This window comes from Odocoileus virginianus, chromosome 29 (genome assembly GCF_023699985.2).
Source record: "Odocoileus virginianus isolate 20LAN1187 ecotype Illinois chromosome 29, Ovbor_1.2, whole genome shotgun sequence".
Classification (NCBI taxonomy): domain Eukaryota; kingdom Metazoa; phylum Chordata; class Mammalia; order Artiodactyla; family Cervidae; genus Odocoileus; species Odocoileus virginianus.
The window spans coordinates 12,655,247-12,671,170 of NC_069702.1; the positions used below are offsets into that span (position 1 = coordinate 12,655,247).

The 15,924-nt window shown below is 44.9% G+C and overlaps 1 protein-coding gene across 2 annotated transcripts in view; it reads left to right on the forward strand.

Annotated features, from left to right (window-relative positions):
• The first annotated feature begins 612 nt into the window (after positions 1 to 612).
• STK32B (serine/threonine kinase 32B) overlaps positions 613 to 15,924 on the forward strand; it is a 369,384-nt gene continuing 354,072 nt past the window's right edge. For both annotated transcript variants that reach the window (XM_020882644.2, XM_070458128.1), the window contains exon 1: positions 613 to 1,130. In XM_020882644.2, coding sequence (XP_020738303.2) covers positions 1,079 to 1,130 — 52 coding nt within the window. In that variant the 5' untranslated portion in view covers positions 613 to 1,078. The remainder of the gene's footprint in view (positions 1,131 to 15,924) is intronic.

Sequence of the window (15,924 nt, forward strand, 5' to 3'; positions counted from 1 at the left end):
GCGCGCTGGGCGGGCTGGACTGCACTGCGCGGGTGACCTGCGGGTTCCTCTGAGAGTCCGCGCTCGCCCCAGGAGAGCCTTGAGGCGGACGCATCGCACCCCCGTCCCTTTTACTAACCGGCTTTAGTTCAGTTTCAGGGGACTCCCGAGGCCCACGCGCAGCCAGTCCTAGGGAGAATGATTTGGGGGCAAACTCCGCCCCCTTTGGGACTCAGTTTCCCCCTTAGAATGCAGGGGAGAAACAGTCCAAGAGGGTCCAGACTACGTTCACTCATTAAACATTTAGAAAACACCAAGAGGAAACGCATCTGCGGCAGAACTGCCCGGGACTCTGCTCAAGTGGGCAAATAAGGTCAAAGGGGCGTCCGAGGGGCTCCCTCCGCAGCCAGCGCCGACTAACCGAAGAGCTCCTTTACCCCAAAACCTCAGTCTACCCGACTCTAAAATGGGCAACAGTGGTTTTTGGAGGTGACAGAGGATTGCGCTTCTAAAGCGTTTGGTTGGGGCCGGGCGCACACTAGATGGCTCACGACTTGCTTAACGCCGGGAGGTGAGCGCCCGACTCCTCCGGGCGGACCCGGCGCTCAGCTCGGGTGCCCGCGTCGACTCCTCCCAGAGCCGTTCGTCCGCAGCGCCCGCCGCGCCCCCTCCTCCAGGCCGCCCTCGGGGCTGCGCTCGCGCGCCCCCTCTGCGCAGCCCGCGCCCATCGCCTCCTTCCCCTCCTGCTCCTCCTCCTCTTCCCGCGTCGGCTTCGGTCTCCAGCGAGGCGCGCGGCTCCGTTTGGCCCAGCACTGGGAGCTCCCTCGTTCCCGAGTGGGTGCGGGCGCCTGGAACCCGACCCGGAGGACAAGCTAGCGTGGCCCGGGCGCGGCGCGAACGCCGGGAGAGCGCCGCCAGGGGCGGGGGGACGCCCCGGAGGAGGGGGCGCGGTTCCCGCCCCTGCGCGGCGCTCTGCCCCCTCCGGCTCGGCGCGCGGCGGCAGCCGGGACTGGACGCTCGCGGCGCATCCGCACCCCGCGCGGCGCGCCCCGCATCCCGGCGGCTGGGCATGTAGCAGCGGCAGCCGCCGCGGCGGAATATGGGCGGGAACCACTCCCACAAGCCCCCGGTGTTTGACGAGAATGAGGAAGGTAAGAGGGTAACCCTCCTTCCCCGTTACCCTCGGCTGAGCGCGGGCTGCGCGCCCGATCCGTGCCGGGCGCGGGGTTTCCTCCGAGGCAACAACTCCTCTCTGTCGGCGCCCCTTAGGGGGGCCCGGGAGACGGCGCCCAGCGCGGGCCGGGCGCGGATTCCTAGGGAAAGGAGGACGCCGAGGCTTCACTTGGGGAGGCAGCAGGGACGAGTGGACTATGGGGGCGAGTCCGGATGTTACTCGGGCTCCGGGGAAGCCGAGGTCCCCCGTTAGAAGACGGCGGCTGCAGGAGGCGGCGTGTGTGTGTGTGTGTGTGTGTGCGCGCGTGTGTGAGCGCGCGCGTGTGTGTACTATGCATCTGGTCTGGTGCTCGGGCAGGTTCCATGCCGCCCTCTTCATTCGCCCAGGACAGCCTGGGAAAACTTTTCCCTGTTAAACTCTTGAGGCTGGGCGGAAAGCGTCCCGCTGTTGGCCGCCTCCCAGGTGAAGGAGTGTTGTAGGCGGTCCAACCTCGTCGAAACTCCAGAACTGGGTTCCTGCGGCTCAGGTCGATAGAGCTTGGTGTTTGGACCAGCAGAACCCCTTTCCCAGCGCTGTGTGTCTGTGGGGCAACTTCCTTAACCTCTCTGAAACCTTCCTTTCTTCATCTAGGAGATGAGACTTATGATAACCGCCCTCTACCTTAGGGGATTGTTTGAAGCTTAACCACTGGTAATCCACGTGAGAAGTGCCTTGTAAATAGAATCAGTACCGAGCTCTGCGCATAGTGCTGTTTATCTGGTAATTCTGCCTGTGAAAGCTCCGTTTCCTATTGCATGGGTTTCTCCAACCTCAGGTGCCCTCCGTAAGAGCCAGGACTACTGAGCACATTTCATGTACCAGACACTGTTCTAGGCTTTATATGTCCTCACTCAGGTCTCACGGCAGCTCTAGGAGGTGGGTACCTTTGTTGTTCCATTTTACAGGTGAAGGGATATGTCACAGCTGGCTTGGAGGCTGGACACTCTTGCCCTGGAGACAGTAGGCTTTTGGGCACTGGTCATGGTCTCTAGATCTTCCAAGGTTGTACATGCATGCATGCTCCGTTGTGTCCGACTCTTTGTAACCCTATGGACTGTAGCCTGCCAGGCTCCTCTGTCCGTGGAATATTCCAGGCAAGAATACTGGAGTGGGTTGCTATGCCCTCCTCCACAGGATCTTCCTGACCCAGGAATCGAACCCACTTTTCTTGCATCTCCTGCATTGGCAGATGGATTTTTTACCACAGTGCTGCCTGGGAAGTCCGAGATTGTGGATGGAAGTCAAATGCTCACCCCACAGTTCTTCTGAGAAGAATACTTGAGTTTAGTCAGTGTAATTGAGTCAGGCCCATCTGGCCCTTTCTTACGGGAGTTCCCAGTCTGGTGGCACTGAAGACCATCCGTGGTGCTAAGGGCTGTAAGTGGGGCCAGTGTAGGATTTGGGAACCCAAGGAGGATTGATCCCCTCCTGTTTGTTATTCTGGAGCACAGGTAGGTGGGGAGCCAGGAGTGGACAGAGAACAGGTAGACAGGTGGGTGGGGGAGGCTCTTGTGTGTTCCAGGAAGCATTCGGACACCGTGTAGCTGAACTCTTTCCCCCAACCAAGCTCACAATAACCCTGCACTGCTCTATGGAAGGCAAAGTGATCTCGATACGGTATATAAATGTGTGCTCTGCTAGGAACATCCTGCTTGGGGTGGATGTGGGGTAGGCCTGTTCCTCTGGGAGCCTTTTTGTCCTGTGAGGTTACATTCAGAGCTGCTCAGACCCTGTGAGAAGATACAAACTCATTGGCAGATGGAGAGGATGACTTGGGTCAAAACCTTTCTCTTTTCAACAAGTCAAAGGTTTCCTGTCTATTTTGGGGAAGGGACCAATACTGGTCTGCTCAGGCTGCTATTAATATAACAAGATACCCCAGATACTTAAACATTAGAATCTGCTGGTGGTGGTGGCTTAAACAACAGAAATTTATTTTCTCACTGTTTTGGAGGCTGGAAGTCCAAGATCAGGGTGCCTTCAGGGTGGGTTTCTGGCGAGAACTCTCTTCCTGGCTGGTAGACAGCCTCCTCCTTGGGTCCTCACATGGCCTTCCTTCCTTGGGTCCTCACATGGCCTTCCTCTGCGCGCTCAGGAGATAGAGATCTCTGGTTGCTCTTCCTCCTCTTATAAGAACGCCAATCCTGCAGGCTTAGGGCCCCACCCTTACAACATCACTGACTGTTAATTATCTCCTTAGAAGTCCTCTCCAAATATAGTCATATTGAAGGCTGGAGCTTCAGCATCTGAAGTTTGGTGGGGACACAGTTTAGCCCATAGCAGGATACTTGGATAAAGGCCATGGACTCCTTTCCAGAGAATAGCACACACTTTTATCACTCCTGATTTTAGAGGTTCATGGTACTAGCCTGGGTCAAAGGTAATTCAGATAATTTTCTTCATGTCTTTCTCTTTTATTTACAGAGGAAATTTGCCTCCCTTATGTTGAAAATTGTCATTTTTCTTTATCCCGGAAACTTTGCTTTAAAATATTTATTGGCAAAATAGTTATATCCAGCAGAGCCACCTTTTGATTTTCCTGCTATTCCTCGTTCCGAAAGTGGTCAGGCTCAAGGTCAACTGATTAAAGCCCAAGGTTAGGCCTCTGATTTTGCCAGTTTCAAGTTCAGTGAAACATTAACTTGCTTGGTTTTGCCAGTCTATTTCTCAACACCTGTGCAAGTAACACACTGTTATTTGCCGCCAATTGATTCATTTATTTCATAGGCATTTACTGATCATCTTTTCTGCACTCACCCCTGTGCTGGGCAACAGGACTACGAGGAAGGTGGAGGCAAGGTTCTAACCCTCAGGGAGCTTGCAGGGCAAATAGATGGCCAGGATGATGCAAGGAGCTCAAGGGACTTTGGTATCCTGCAAGAGGGACCCTAACCCTGGGACAGGGAAGAGGGGTCAGAGAGGACTTCTTCTTAGACTAAGCCTTGCAGAAATGGTAGGAGTTCCCAGGAAGGAGAGGTTGGTAGAGAGACAAAGGGTATTTCAGAGGGATGGAACAGAATATGCAAAGGCAGATGGTAAAGAGTAAACCTGGCTCACTGGGGAGATCGTAGGAACTTTAGTATTCCTGCAGTGTGGCGTGTGAGGAGGGAAGCCTCAGGCACGAGTGCTGGGCTGACCTTAAAGGACCCAGTGGCCCTGTGTTTGGAATTGACCTTCCGGGCACCTGTGGTCATGTAAGAATTTTAAACAGGGCAGTGACGTGGTCCAGCCAAAGAACATGCTCTCCCAAACCAGAGTTGTTGGGTGATTGAAGATGCAGACACCTCCTCAACCAGAACAAACCTGGTTTGTAAGTAATTTAAAGCTAAACTCTAACTGGAAATTTGCCGTTGCATCATTGTACCGTAACTGTCTTGTATCCAGGTAATAGTAACAACTCTAGCTTAGTGATGCATTGTGTGGACTGCTTTTCATACCTAATTGGGAATCATTATCACAGCTCAGCCAGGGAGGTCTCAGCACCTGCATTTTACTAGAGGGGTTACAGAGCCCTCCGGAAAACTCCTTAGGGTCCCGTGGCCTGTGTGGGAATGGACTCACCCCCAGGCCTGTTTACTCCAGTGTCTGGGACCTAACATTGTTCCCTGTGCCACCTCTGGAGGCTTACAGGGAAATTCATCTCTCATGGATATGTAGGGCTGGTGCAGAATGAGACTAGCACATGGATCACAATATGATAGGGGTCTCTTTATGCAAATGTCTATAGGAAGATAGTAGCAATACACCTTGAATGCACTTGATCATTTACAGTAATCAGCTACCATCTTCAAAAAACATTTTGTTGAGCAGTCATATCATAATACACATTCTGGGAATGAAAGCAAAATCATCTCCCTTTCTAGATTTGTGGCAAAATTGTTTTTAGGGCTTTTTTTTCCTTTACTGTCCTTATCTCTGTCTAGACGTTTTTACATAAGGGTACACTTGTCACAATAAAATGATTTCTGCTTTTTCTCTTGGCATCACATTTTAAGTAGTTTATGTTGTTATAATGTCTTCAAAGTTAATATTTTAATGGGCTGTAATACTCTATCTGATGGAATTGTCATAATTTACATAAATCTTTTCTTGTTGTTAAGACGTGCAGGCTGTTGTCAGTTTTTCATCTTTATTAGTAAGTTGATTGAACATTTTCTACATAAAGCATTTCTCTTTTTTTAAGCGACTTCCTTAAAATTAGATGCAAGGAGTGAGATTATTAGATCAAAAGAATTGGATACTTTCTAGGATTTCAGAAACATGTTCTTAAATTATATTTCCAAAGGGTTTTTAAAAAATCAATGTTGTATCAACTTACAGCCTGCACCTACATTTGAAGGTATTGATTTTATAACCTTGTAACTAGCTCTGGGTATTCTCATTTTAGATTTTCAGGAGTTAAAGGGACATTTCAAAGGAAATGTTGTTTCTGTATAATTATTGGGCCAGGTAACTTTGCATGCAGCCTAGAACATGAAAATATCTTCTTTGTTTAAATACATATACGACAAAAGTTGTTTTTCTCTGTGCATGTTCAGATGATGAAGGCAATTAAAAAAATCACTCCCTGGAGTTGCAATCATGCTTCACTGAGACAGTCTTTTAAACCCAGGGTGTCCTTGTCATTGTGATTCACAAAGTGAGATCTCTAGTGCTGCAGGATTCACTTCCAACTTTGTCTTCAGTCTTATTGCACTGGAGCAAGCTCACTTACGTTATACATTGCTTTCCATCCTTGTATTAATACCGGTTATGGCTTGTGCAAAAGGTGGAGGTGAAAAATATTCTGAGAAACCTCAGAACCGCTTTGAATGAGCTTTGCTCTCTTAATGTGGAGAGATGCCATGTAAGGGATGTGGGCTTTTGGGCTTGGTGTCCTTATGTGTACCAGGCATGTGTGTGTCTAACCCGGAAGTCTAAGGTGTGAAAATTACATTTGGAGATCTATACCTCATTTAAAAATTTATTTTTATTCCTCTTGTACATGGGCAATTAAGAAAATGGCCATAAATCAATCTGACAGGTTAAGTAGAAGTGAACTGTAGGATGCATTTATACCTTTCAGCCCTCCTAGAAAGTATGGATTTCATGAGGATAAGCCACGTTTCAATCATCTCTATAAAATCAGACAAATGTGTACATACTATTGGATTTCATTGACTCTAAGGCACACATTTCCCCATGTTTTAATATATTTCTGAAATTGAGATGTGCTTTATGATGACTGCTGATCATGGTGGTACTTGTGATATAGTTTTATTATTTGCGTCTGTTGTTCATAGTTGTTCTACTAACATACATAAAAGGTCTAAAAGAGCTCTTTCAAGGGATGTGAAAGAATCATGCCATCGGCTAACTGGCAGCATTTCTTCTTTCTTGGTGGTGCGTAAAGTGAGTGTATTTAATGTGGCTGGAATCTGAAAGCAGATGGAATAGGGCATGCCAGCCTCCATCAACTACAAGTGACCGAAAAGCAGCGTGAGTTCCTTTGAAAGCAGTTAATTGGCTCTGGTTCCCTCTCAATGCTACTATTCTGGTCCAAGCCAGGGTCACCTCTCTTGCTTAGGTTATAACAGTCACCTCCTTACTGTTCCCCTTCCTCCTTTCAGTGGCACCTTCATGTAGCAGCTCGAGTGATGCTGTTCACATGGGCATCATTTTTTCATGCATTTGTCTCCTAAGGAGTTATAAAGCATTGCAAAGAGTCAGATACGACAACCACCACCACAAGGAGTTAAAATCTCCTTAAAGTTGGGATGTGCTGTGATTGACTCACGGTTGTGTTCCCGAGGCTCAGAAGAGCACCCGGCACATAATAAATGCCCAGTACATGTTTAATGGATGGATGAGTGAATAAATGAATGGAGGTGAAAATCTCATCAGTTGTGGCTGGACCAGGTTCCTGAATAATATCATCAGAAATCTTCCTTCCTGAATTCTCTCCTCTGTGAGGCTCCAAGTGGGCTTTCTCCCCATGAGGAGGGGGGGGGGCCCTTTCCACCCCCAAGCTCAGAGCCTGACAGCTCCAAGTATGGGAAAGGGTGTATCTTTTCCACCATCATTGCAGAGAACATGCTAGGGTTAGTTCTGATGGATTCTGATGAGGTCCTGGGTCAAGACTGTGAACAGGGATGCTCTAATTGGTTGAGCTGGATCATGTATCCACCCTTGGATTCAGGGGGTGGCAGTGGTTCCCTTTGAGGCATTTGGATTAAGAAGATTAAAAAAAAACCTCTTTCTTTGTATTAGATTGTAGCCGATTAACAATGTTGTGATGATTTCAAGTGGACAGCAAAAGGACTCAGCCATACATATTTATGTATCCATTGTCCCTCAAATCTGCCGCCCCCCCACCCCCCGCCCCAATCCAGGCTGCCGCATAACATTGAGCAGAGTTCCCTGCTACCAGTAGGTCCTTGTTGGTTATCCATTTTAAATATACCATGTCTGCATGCCCATCCCAAACTCTCTAACTATCCCTTCCCCCCATCCTTTCCCCCAACCCCAGCCACCATAAGTTCATTCTGAGTCTGTGAATCTCTCTCTGTTTTGTAAGTAAATTCATTTCTATCATTTCCTTTTAGATTCCACATGTAAGGGAGGTCATATGATATTTTTCCTTCTCTGTCTGACTTACTTCACTCAGTATGACACTCTCTAGTTCCATCCACGTTGCTGCAAATAGCATTATTTCATTCTTTTTAATGGCTGAGTAATACTCCATTGTTTATATGTACCACATCTTCTTTTGGATTAAGATTTATGAAAACTATTCTCAATGGATATTGGAGTATCAACAGAAGAAGGGAAGTAGGTCCTGGGGCAGGCATGTAAATACAAACAGAAGCATCTACACCAGTGCCTATTATTTTTGTGTTCCGTGAAATATGGTTTGGAAGTCTTTGTCTTATCATATTTCATTGCTTGTTTGGTTACATGTCGACTTCTGCACTAGACCTCCTAAAGAGCAGCAATTCTTTCCTTTTCACCTTTTGTGTTTGCAAGGCCTAGAAAGGGGCCAGTGAAGGCCCTTGACCACTCTTTGTTGATTGAGAGATGAGAGTAAGCACTTACTGGGGGCCAATTTCTTACATTCTTCTGGGTCCAGAAGCTACTGGGAAGCAAATGGGTAAATTTCAGACATATTATTAATGAAGTTGGTTTGGAAAACTGACTTGGATTGGAGTCTAGAAAGGTCTTTCTATTCTTGTCCCTTAATTTCAACCTTGACACTTTCTTGGGCAGAGAACTGTCTGTAAAGTTTGATCTGGGACTATAATACTCAATTTCAAAGAACTCCCATGATATTTCTAAAAACAATGGCAACCTGTAGTGATCAATGGATATCAGACTCTTGTATAAGCTGATTTGGGCTATCATTTTTCTTCCCTTTGAGTCAGAATGCAGAGTTTTCCCCTACTGCTTTCTGGGTGAGACAAACTTCCTGCTTTATGGGACATAAAAGGATGGGTTGAGTGGAGATGGCTTTCAGGATATGACCTGGAGTGAATAGGGTGCTAAGATGGTGATAGGATTTGTGTTGAGTCTTGAGAGAAGCATTTGAATGCCTTGAGAGAAAAAGGATCAGTATTTTAGGAGGATCAAACAGCCTAAGCTAGCACCGAGCTAAGGCATTTTCCTGAGAGAACTGGAAGGAACAAAATATTCTTAGCAGTAGTCAGTTGTCTAAAATTTGGACTCTGAGCAATTGCAGACAGAGACAGAGAAACTGTCCTACAGGGAACAGTGAGGGTCTTGATCATTGAAAGAGCAAGAGAGTTCCAGAAAAACATCTATTTCTGCTTTAATGATCATGCCAAGCCTTTGACTGTGTGGATCACAATAAACTGTGGAAAATTCTTAAAGAGATGGGAATACCAGACCACCTGACCTTCCTCTTGAGAAATCTATATGCAGGTTAGGAAGCAACAGTTAAAACTGGACATGGGACAGACTGGTTCCAAATAGGGAAAGGAGTACGTCGAGGCTGTATATTGTCACCCTACTTATTTAACTTACATGCAGAGTACATCATGAGAAACGCTGGGCTGGAGGAATCACAAGCTGGAATCAAGATTGCTGGGAGAAGTATCAATCAGCTCAGATATGCAGATGACACCACCCTATGGCAGAAAGTGAAGAACTAAAGAGCCTCTTGATGAAAGTGAAAGAGGAGAGTGAAAAAGTTGGCTTAAAGCTCAACATTCAGAAACCTAAGATCATGGCATCTGGTCCCATCACTTCATGGCAAATAGATGGGGAAACAGTGGGAACTGTGGCTGACTTTATTTTTCTGGGCTCCAAAATCACTGCAGATGGTGATTGCAGCCATGAAATTAAAAGACGCTTACTCCTTGGAAGGAAAGTTATGACCAACCTAGACAGCATATTAAAAAGCAGAGACATTACTTTGTCAACAAAGGTCCATCTAGTCAAGGCTATGGTTTATCCAGTAGTCATGTATGGATGTGAGAGTTGGACTATAAAGAAAGCTGAGTGCCAAAGAATTGATGCTTTTGAACTGTGGTGTTGGAGAAGACTCTTGAGAGTCCTTTGGACTGCAAGGAGATCCAACCAGTCCATCCTAAAGGAGATCAGTCCTGGGTGTTCATTGGAAGGACTGATGTTGAAGCTGAAGCTCCAGTACTTTGGCCACCTGATGGGAAGAGCTGACTCCTTGGAAAAGACCTTGATGCTGGGAAAGGTTGAGGGCAGGAGGAGAAGGGGATGACAGAGGATGAGATGGTTGGATAGCATCACTGACTCAATGGACATGGGTTTGGGTGGACTCTGGGAGTTGGTGATGGACAGGGAGGCCTGGCGTGCTGCAGTCCATGGGGTCACAAAGAGTTGGACACAACTGAGCAACTGAACTGAACTGAACTGACGCCCTAAAGGGATATTCTCCTGCAAACAATAACGGGACAAACAGTTCAGGGTACCAGAACTACCCAAGAAGAGAAAACCAGGCTTGTTCACCAGAGGTCATTCTCTTAGCCAGAGCCAACCAAGGAAAAGGTGGAGAGTGATGTTGTTACCGATCCTGGAAGCTGACTCTTTTCAGCACTTGTTTTTTATGACCTCCTCGGAGTGTCCTTATTCTTTGAGGATTCTAGCCTCTTGTCATCTGTCCGTCTGTGAAGTCAGGAATATAAAGGCCCCAGTACTCTGGATGTGGGGCTTTAGCACTATTCACCCATATTCTATCCCTCATTATTCCTTGCAGACAAAGAGTTACCCTTCCCTGTCCCCTTGAAGTTATGTGGTACCATGCCTCGCTTGGGTCATTGTGAGCAGAGATGATGTGTGTCAGTCACATCTTGGGTAAAGTGTTGATGAACTGGATGTCACTTCGTATGTCCCTAGCTCTGGGCAAGCATGATGTTCTGGATGGTGGAACTTACTTCAGCCCGGCTCCCAGAGTGAGTGCAACTTGAGACGGAGGCCACACCAGTCACCAACTCACCTGACCTGGGACATGGCATCATTGAGACAGGAACTTCAGCTTTTTGAAGTCACTGAAATTCGGGGCTGCTTGTTACTGCAGTGTAACTGAGCCTTTTCTCCCTTTGTTGAGATAATATGTGGATTTTCTCCTGTTTCTTTTTTTGGCCATGCCGCATGGCTTGTGGAACATTCATTCCCCAATGCACTGTGCTCAGTAGCGTCCGACTCTTTGCGGCCCCTTGGACTGTAGCCTGCCAGGCTCCTCTGTCCATGGGATTTTCCAGGCAAGAATACTGGAGCAGGTACCCCAATCAGGGGTCAAACCTGGGCCCCCAGCAATGGAAGCCTGGAGTCCTAACCACTGGACTACCAGGGAATTCCCTCCTTTTTCTGACTAGGTGAAGAATCAAAATTTTACAGTTTTTTAAAATAGTAAACCCACCTCTCATTCTTGGTCTAAAACCTACTTTCTCATGATGTGGTGTATTATTAGACTTGATTTGCTAATATTTTGTTTGTAAGTTTTTTGTGGGAAGTTATTATGAACATTATGCCAATATATTTGGAACTCGGATAAAATAACTACTTTGAAAAATACAACCTGACCAAAAATAATACAAGGAGAATTTAAATATTAAAATAATTTTTTTTATCTATTAAGGAAGCAAACCTATAATAGAAGCTTTCTCATAAAGGAAAGTTTCTAGGTCTAGATGTGTTCATAGGTGAATTCTTCCAAATGTTAGACATAATAGCAATAATAACCCTCCACAAACCCTTGTAGAGAAGAGTAAAAAAGAGCGCACTTTTAATGTCATTTAAAAAAAAAAGTTATTGAAGTATAGTTATTTACAAGGCAGTGTGAATTTCTGCTGTGCAACAAAGTGATCACAGTGATGTGTATATTCATATTCTTTTCCATTATGGTTTATTACAGGATATTGATTATAGTTTCCTGTGCTCTATAGTAGGACCTTGGTGTTTACCCATCTTATACATGATAGTTTGCATCTACGAATCCCAAACTCCCAGTGCTTTCCTCCCCCACTCCCTTAGTGTCTTTGTTAGTTTTTTTTTTTTTTTTTAACCAAGGTTATAGTGGCCTCATTAAAAGAATTTGGAAGCATACCATTTCTTACTGTTCTCAGTATGAGTTTGTGCAGGACTGTTATTTCTAAGTTTCAAATGTATTGGCACAATGTTCATAAAATCGTCTTAATCTTTTCGGTGTTTGTGGACCCTGTGATGTTATGATGTGATGATCTCTTTTTTAATTCTAATTTTGGTGATTTGTGTTTTCTTTCTCTTTTATTTACTTTTTGGTTGGTCTTGATTGAGTTCATTCAGTTTTTTTTTTTTAATTTAAAAATAGCCTTGGCTTTCTTATTATTTTGCTAACAATTCACTGATTTATATTCTCATTTTAATTTTCTTTTATGTACTTTTTGGACTTCCCTGTGGCTCAGATGGTAGAGAATCTGCCTGCAATGCAGGAGACCTGGGTTCGATCCCTGGGTCTGGAAGATTTCCTAGAGAAGGAAATGGCAACTCACTCCAGTATTCTTGCCTGGAGAATTCCATGGACAGAGGGGCCTGGTGGGCTACAGTCTATGGGGTTGCAAAGAGTCGGACATGACTGAGCAACTAACACATATACATGTACTTGTTGGTTTAATTTACTGTTCTTTTTCTAGATTTTTGAGATAGGATCTTAGATCATTGATTATGTTTACTCACATATTTCACTCATTACTTCTCCCTTCACTTGGAAGTTTCCATTGTAATTATCTTCATTTTGCCTGAGGTATTTTCTTTGGCATTCTCTTTAGTGTATGCCTTCTGGTGACAAATCTCAGTTTATATTTGTCTGAAAATGTCTTTATTTAAACTTTATGGGCTTCCCACGTGGCAGTAGTGGTAAAGAACCTGCCTGCTAGTGCAGGAGATGCAAGAGATGTAGGTTTGATCCCTGGGGCAGGAAGATCCCCTGGAGGAGGGCATGGCGACCCACTCCAGTATTCTTGCCTAGAGAATCCTGCGGACAGAGAAGCCTGGCAGGTTACGGTTCATAGGATTGCAAAGAGTCAGGCATGACTGAAGCGACTTAGCATGCACGCATGCAAACTTTTGAGTGATTATTTTTCTGGATTTCAAATTCTGTGTTGGCACCTCTTTCTTTTAGCATTTTGAATATATGATTCTGTTGTATAGTGGTTTTTGTTTCTGCTTTAAAAGACAATCATTGGTAATATTTTTTTGCTCCTTTTCAGCTATTGTGTTTTGTCTTGCTGCTTTTGAGAATTACATATAAAATCTAAATCAGAAATTAAATTAGAAATTTAATTACAGTGTGCATAGGTCTGGTGTTCTGGCCATTATGTGCTAGGGCTTTTGCTTCTGGTATCTGTGCTTGAATGGTACTGTTATTTTGCAGGATTCTTATTTTGTCTTCTAGTATCACTTTGGACATTTTCTCTTTCTCCTCACATTATCAAACTCAAATCACACAGATATTAGGCCTTATCACTGTGGCCCATGTGGCTCTGATGATATTTATGTACTTTTAAAAATTCTTTCGTTTTTCTTTGTTTTTAGTCTGAATAATTTCTTCTAGTCTGTTTCTTCTGTAATCACTTCAGGTCTGTCTCTCAGCTGTGAAGTATAACTTTCAAGTTCTTAATATTCATTGTCGCACCTTTCAGTTCTATCATCACTGTTTGGTTCTCTTTTATGACTTTCACCTTGGCTGAAATTCTCAAAACCTGCTTTTTAATTACTTATGGGGTCACGAAGAGTTGGACACAACTTAGTGACTGAACAACAATACATATCAGTCATGCTTACTTAGAAGACTGGTAACTCTATTATTTGGTAACCTTCTATTTCTATTGCCAGTTGTTTCCTTTTGGACATCTTGTTTTCTCATTTCCTTTTTTTGTTGTTGTTGCATGCTAGGCATTATTTAGGAAACAGTAGAGAGATAATGTGAGGCTTGGGATGATGTTATGTTTCCTCAGAAAAGTATTCTGTCTGCTTTTTGGAGGCAGCTAAGTTGGAGTCATGAGAAATCTGTATGCAGGTCAAGAAGCAACAGTTAGAACTGGACATTGAACTACAGACTGGTTCAAAATTGGGAAAAGAGTATGTCAAGGCTGTATATTGTCACCCTGCTTCTTTAACTTATTGCAGAGTACATGATGCGAAATGCCAGGCTGGATGAAGCACAAGCTGGAATCAAGATTGCTTTAGAAATATCAATAACCTTGGATATACAGATGACACCACCCTTATGGCAGAAAGCAAAGAGAAACTAAAGAGCCTCTTGATGAAAGTGAAAGAGGAGAGTGAAAAAGCTGGCTTAAAACTCAGCAGTCAAAAAACAAAGATCATGGCATCTGATCCTATCACTTTATGGCAGATAGATGGGGAAACAATGGAAACAGTGAGCGACTTTATTTTTGGGGGCTCCAAAATCACTGCAGATGGTGACTGCAGCCATGAAATTAAAAGATGCTTGCTCCCTGGAAGAAAAGTTATGACCAACCTAGACAGCATTTTAAAAAGCAGAGACATTACTTTGCCAGCAAAGATCTGTCTAGTCAAAGCTATGGTTTTTTCCATAGTAGTCATATATGGATGTGAGAGTGGGATCATAAAGAAAGTTGAGTGCCGAAGAACTGATGCTTTTGAACTGTGGTGTTGGAGAAGACTCTTGAAAGTCCCTTGGACTGCAAGAAGATCAAGCCAGTCAATCCAAAAGGAAATCAGTCCTGAATGTTCATTGGAAGGACTGATGCTGAAGCTGAAGCTCCAGTACTTTGGCCACCTGATGTGAAGAACTGAGTCCTTGGAAAAGACTCTGATGCTGGGAAAGATTGAAGGCAGGAGTAAAAGGGGATGACAGAGGATGGGATGGTTGGATGGCATCACCGACTCGATGGATATGAGCTTGAGTAAGCTCTGGGCATTGGTGATGGACAGGGAAGCCTGGCATGCTGCAGTCCATGGGGTTGCAAAGAGTTGGACATGATTGGGCAACTAAACTGAAGCTGGAGTTCCAGGAACTGCTTTAGAGCTCAATCTTCATGGAGATTGAGATGATGAGATGTCCTGTGAAGACCGTTCTCATCCATTTCACACTCACTCCTGAAACAAAGCCCTTGGGCTTCCTTACGGGACATGCAGTGTTTACCAGGCCTCTTCCTTCTTGGTAGAGTTTGATTTTTAGCATGTGTGCTATCCTTAAACCCTGTCAGGGCTTCCAGACCCACAAGCCTGTTTGGCTTCTTAGCCTCCTGAAAGCTGCTTTCAAATGTGGCAGATGCTTCTTGAGAAAGTGTGACCCCAGTGCTGGTCCCATCTTTTTGGGCTCCTTTTTCATACTCAACTTGCATCTCCTCACTCCTTTGATAGCTCTATGAATGCCTCAAATAGATTTTTAAAAATATATTTTGTATATTTATTCTAGTTCTTATTAGCAGGAACCTTTACACGAGTCAGCCAGAAGCCAGTCTTCTCCTCAGTGTTTGTGCATGAAAGAAAGTGAAAGTGAAAGTGTTAGTCGCTCAGTCATGTCCTACTCTTTGCCATCTGATGGACTCTAGCCCACCAGGCTCCTCTGTCCATGAAATTTCCTAGAGAAGAATCCTGGACTAGGTAGCCATTTCCTTCTCCTTGGCATCTGTCCAGCCCAGGGATTGAACTCATGTCTCTCGCATTGCAGCCAGATTCTTTACCTTAGAGCCACTAAGTAAGCCATATCTGTGCATGATTTCTATTTTAAAAATAATAGCTCTCCCTGGTACCCATGTCACCTTCGGCCTACCACCCCACATGCCTCACTTTCACAACCATACTTCCCACCAAAATAATCTTCACTTGGTGTCCTGACTTTGTCATGATAACTCATTCCTCCACTCACTATGTTTGGCTGTATTATTTTAGCAAAATAACTCTGACTAGGGTCCCTATGATCATTTGATTCTTAAAACTAGCATATGATTGTAAGTCTTTTCTTTCTTGGAAATGAGAAAATGAGCTCACCCATAAACTCATGATCCAACTGAGGGAACAGAGCCTGTCCTGTTCATTTTGAAGCTCCCTGGGCACGTTTTCCTGACTCCATCCCCTTTCCTACGCTTTCTCGTTCCTAACTATACAGTTAGATGTTATTGCTTTGTGAAATTTATGAAAATGGTACCACGTTTTATGTATTCTAGTGTACTTTGTGGTTCTTGCTCAAGACTGAGTTTCTAAGATTCATCTATGCTGGGTATAGCTGTACT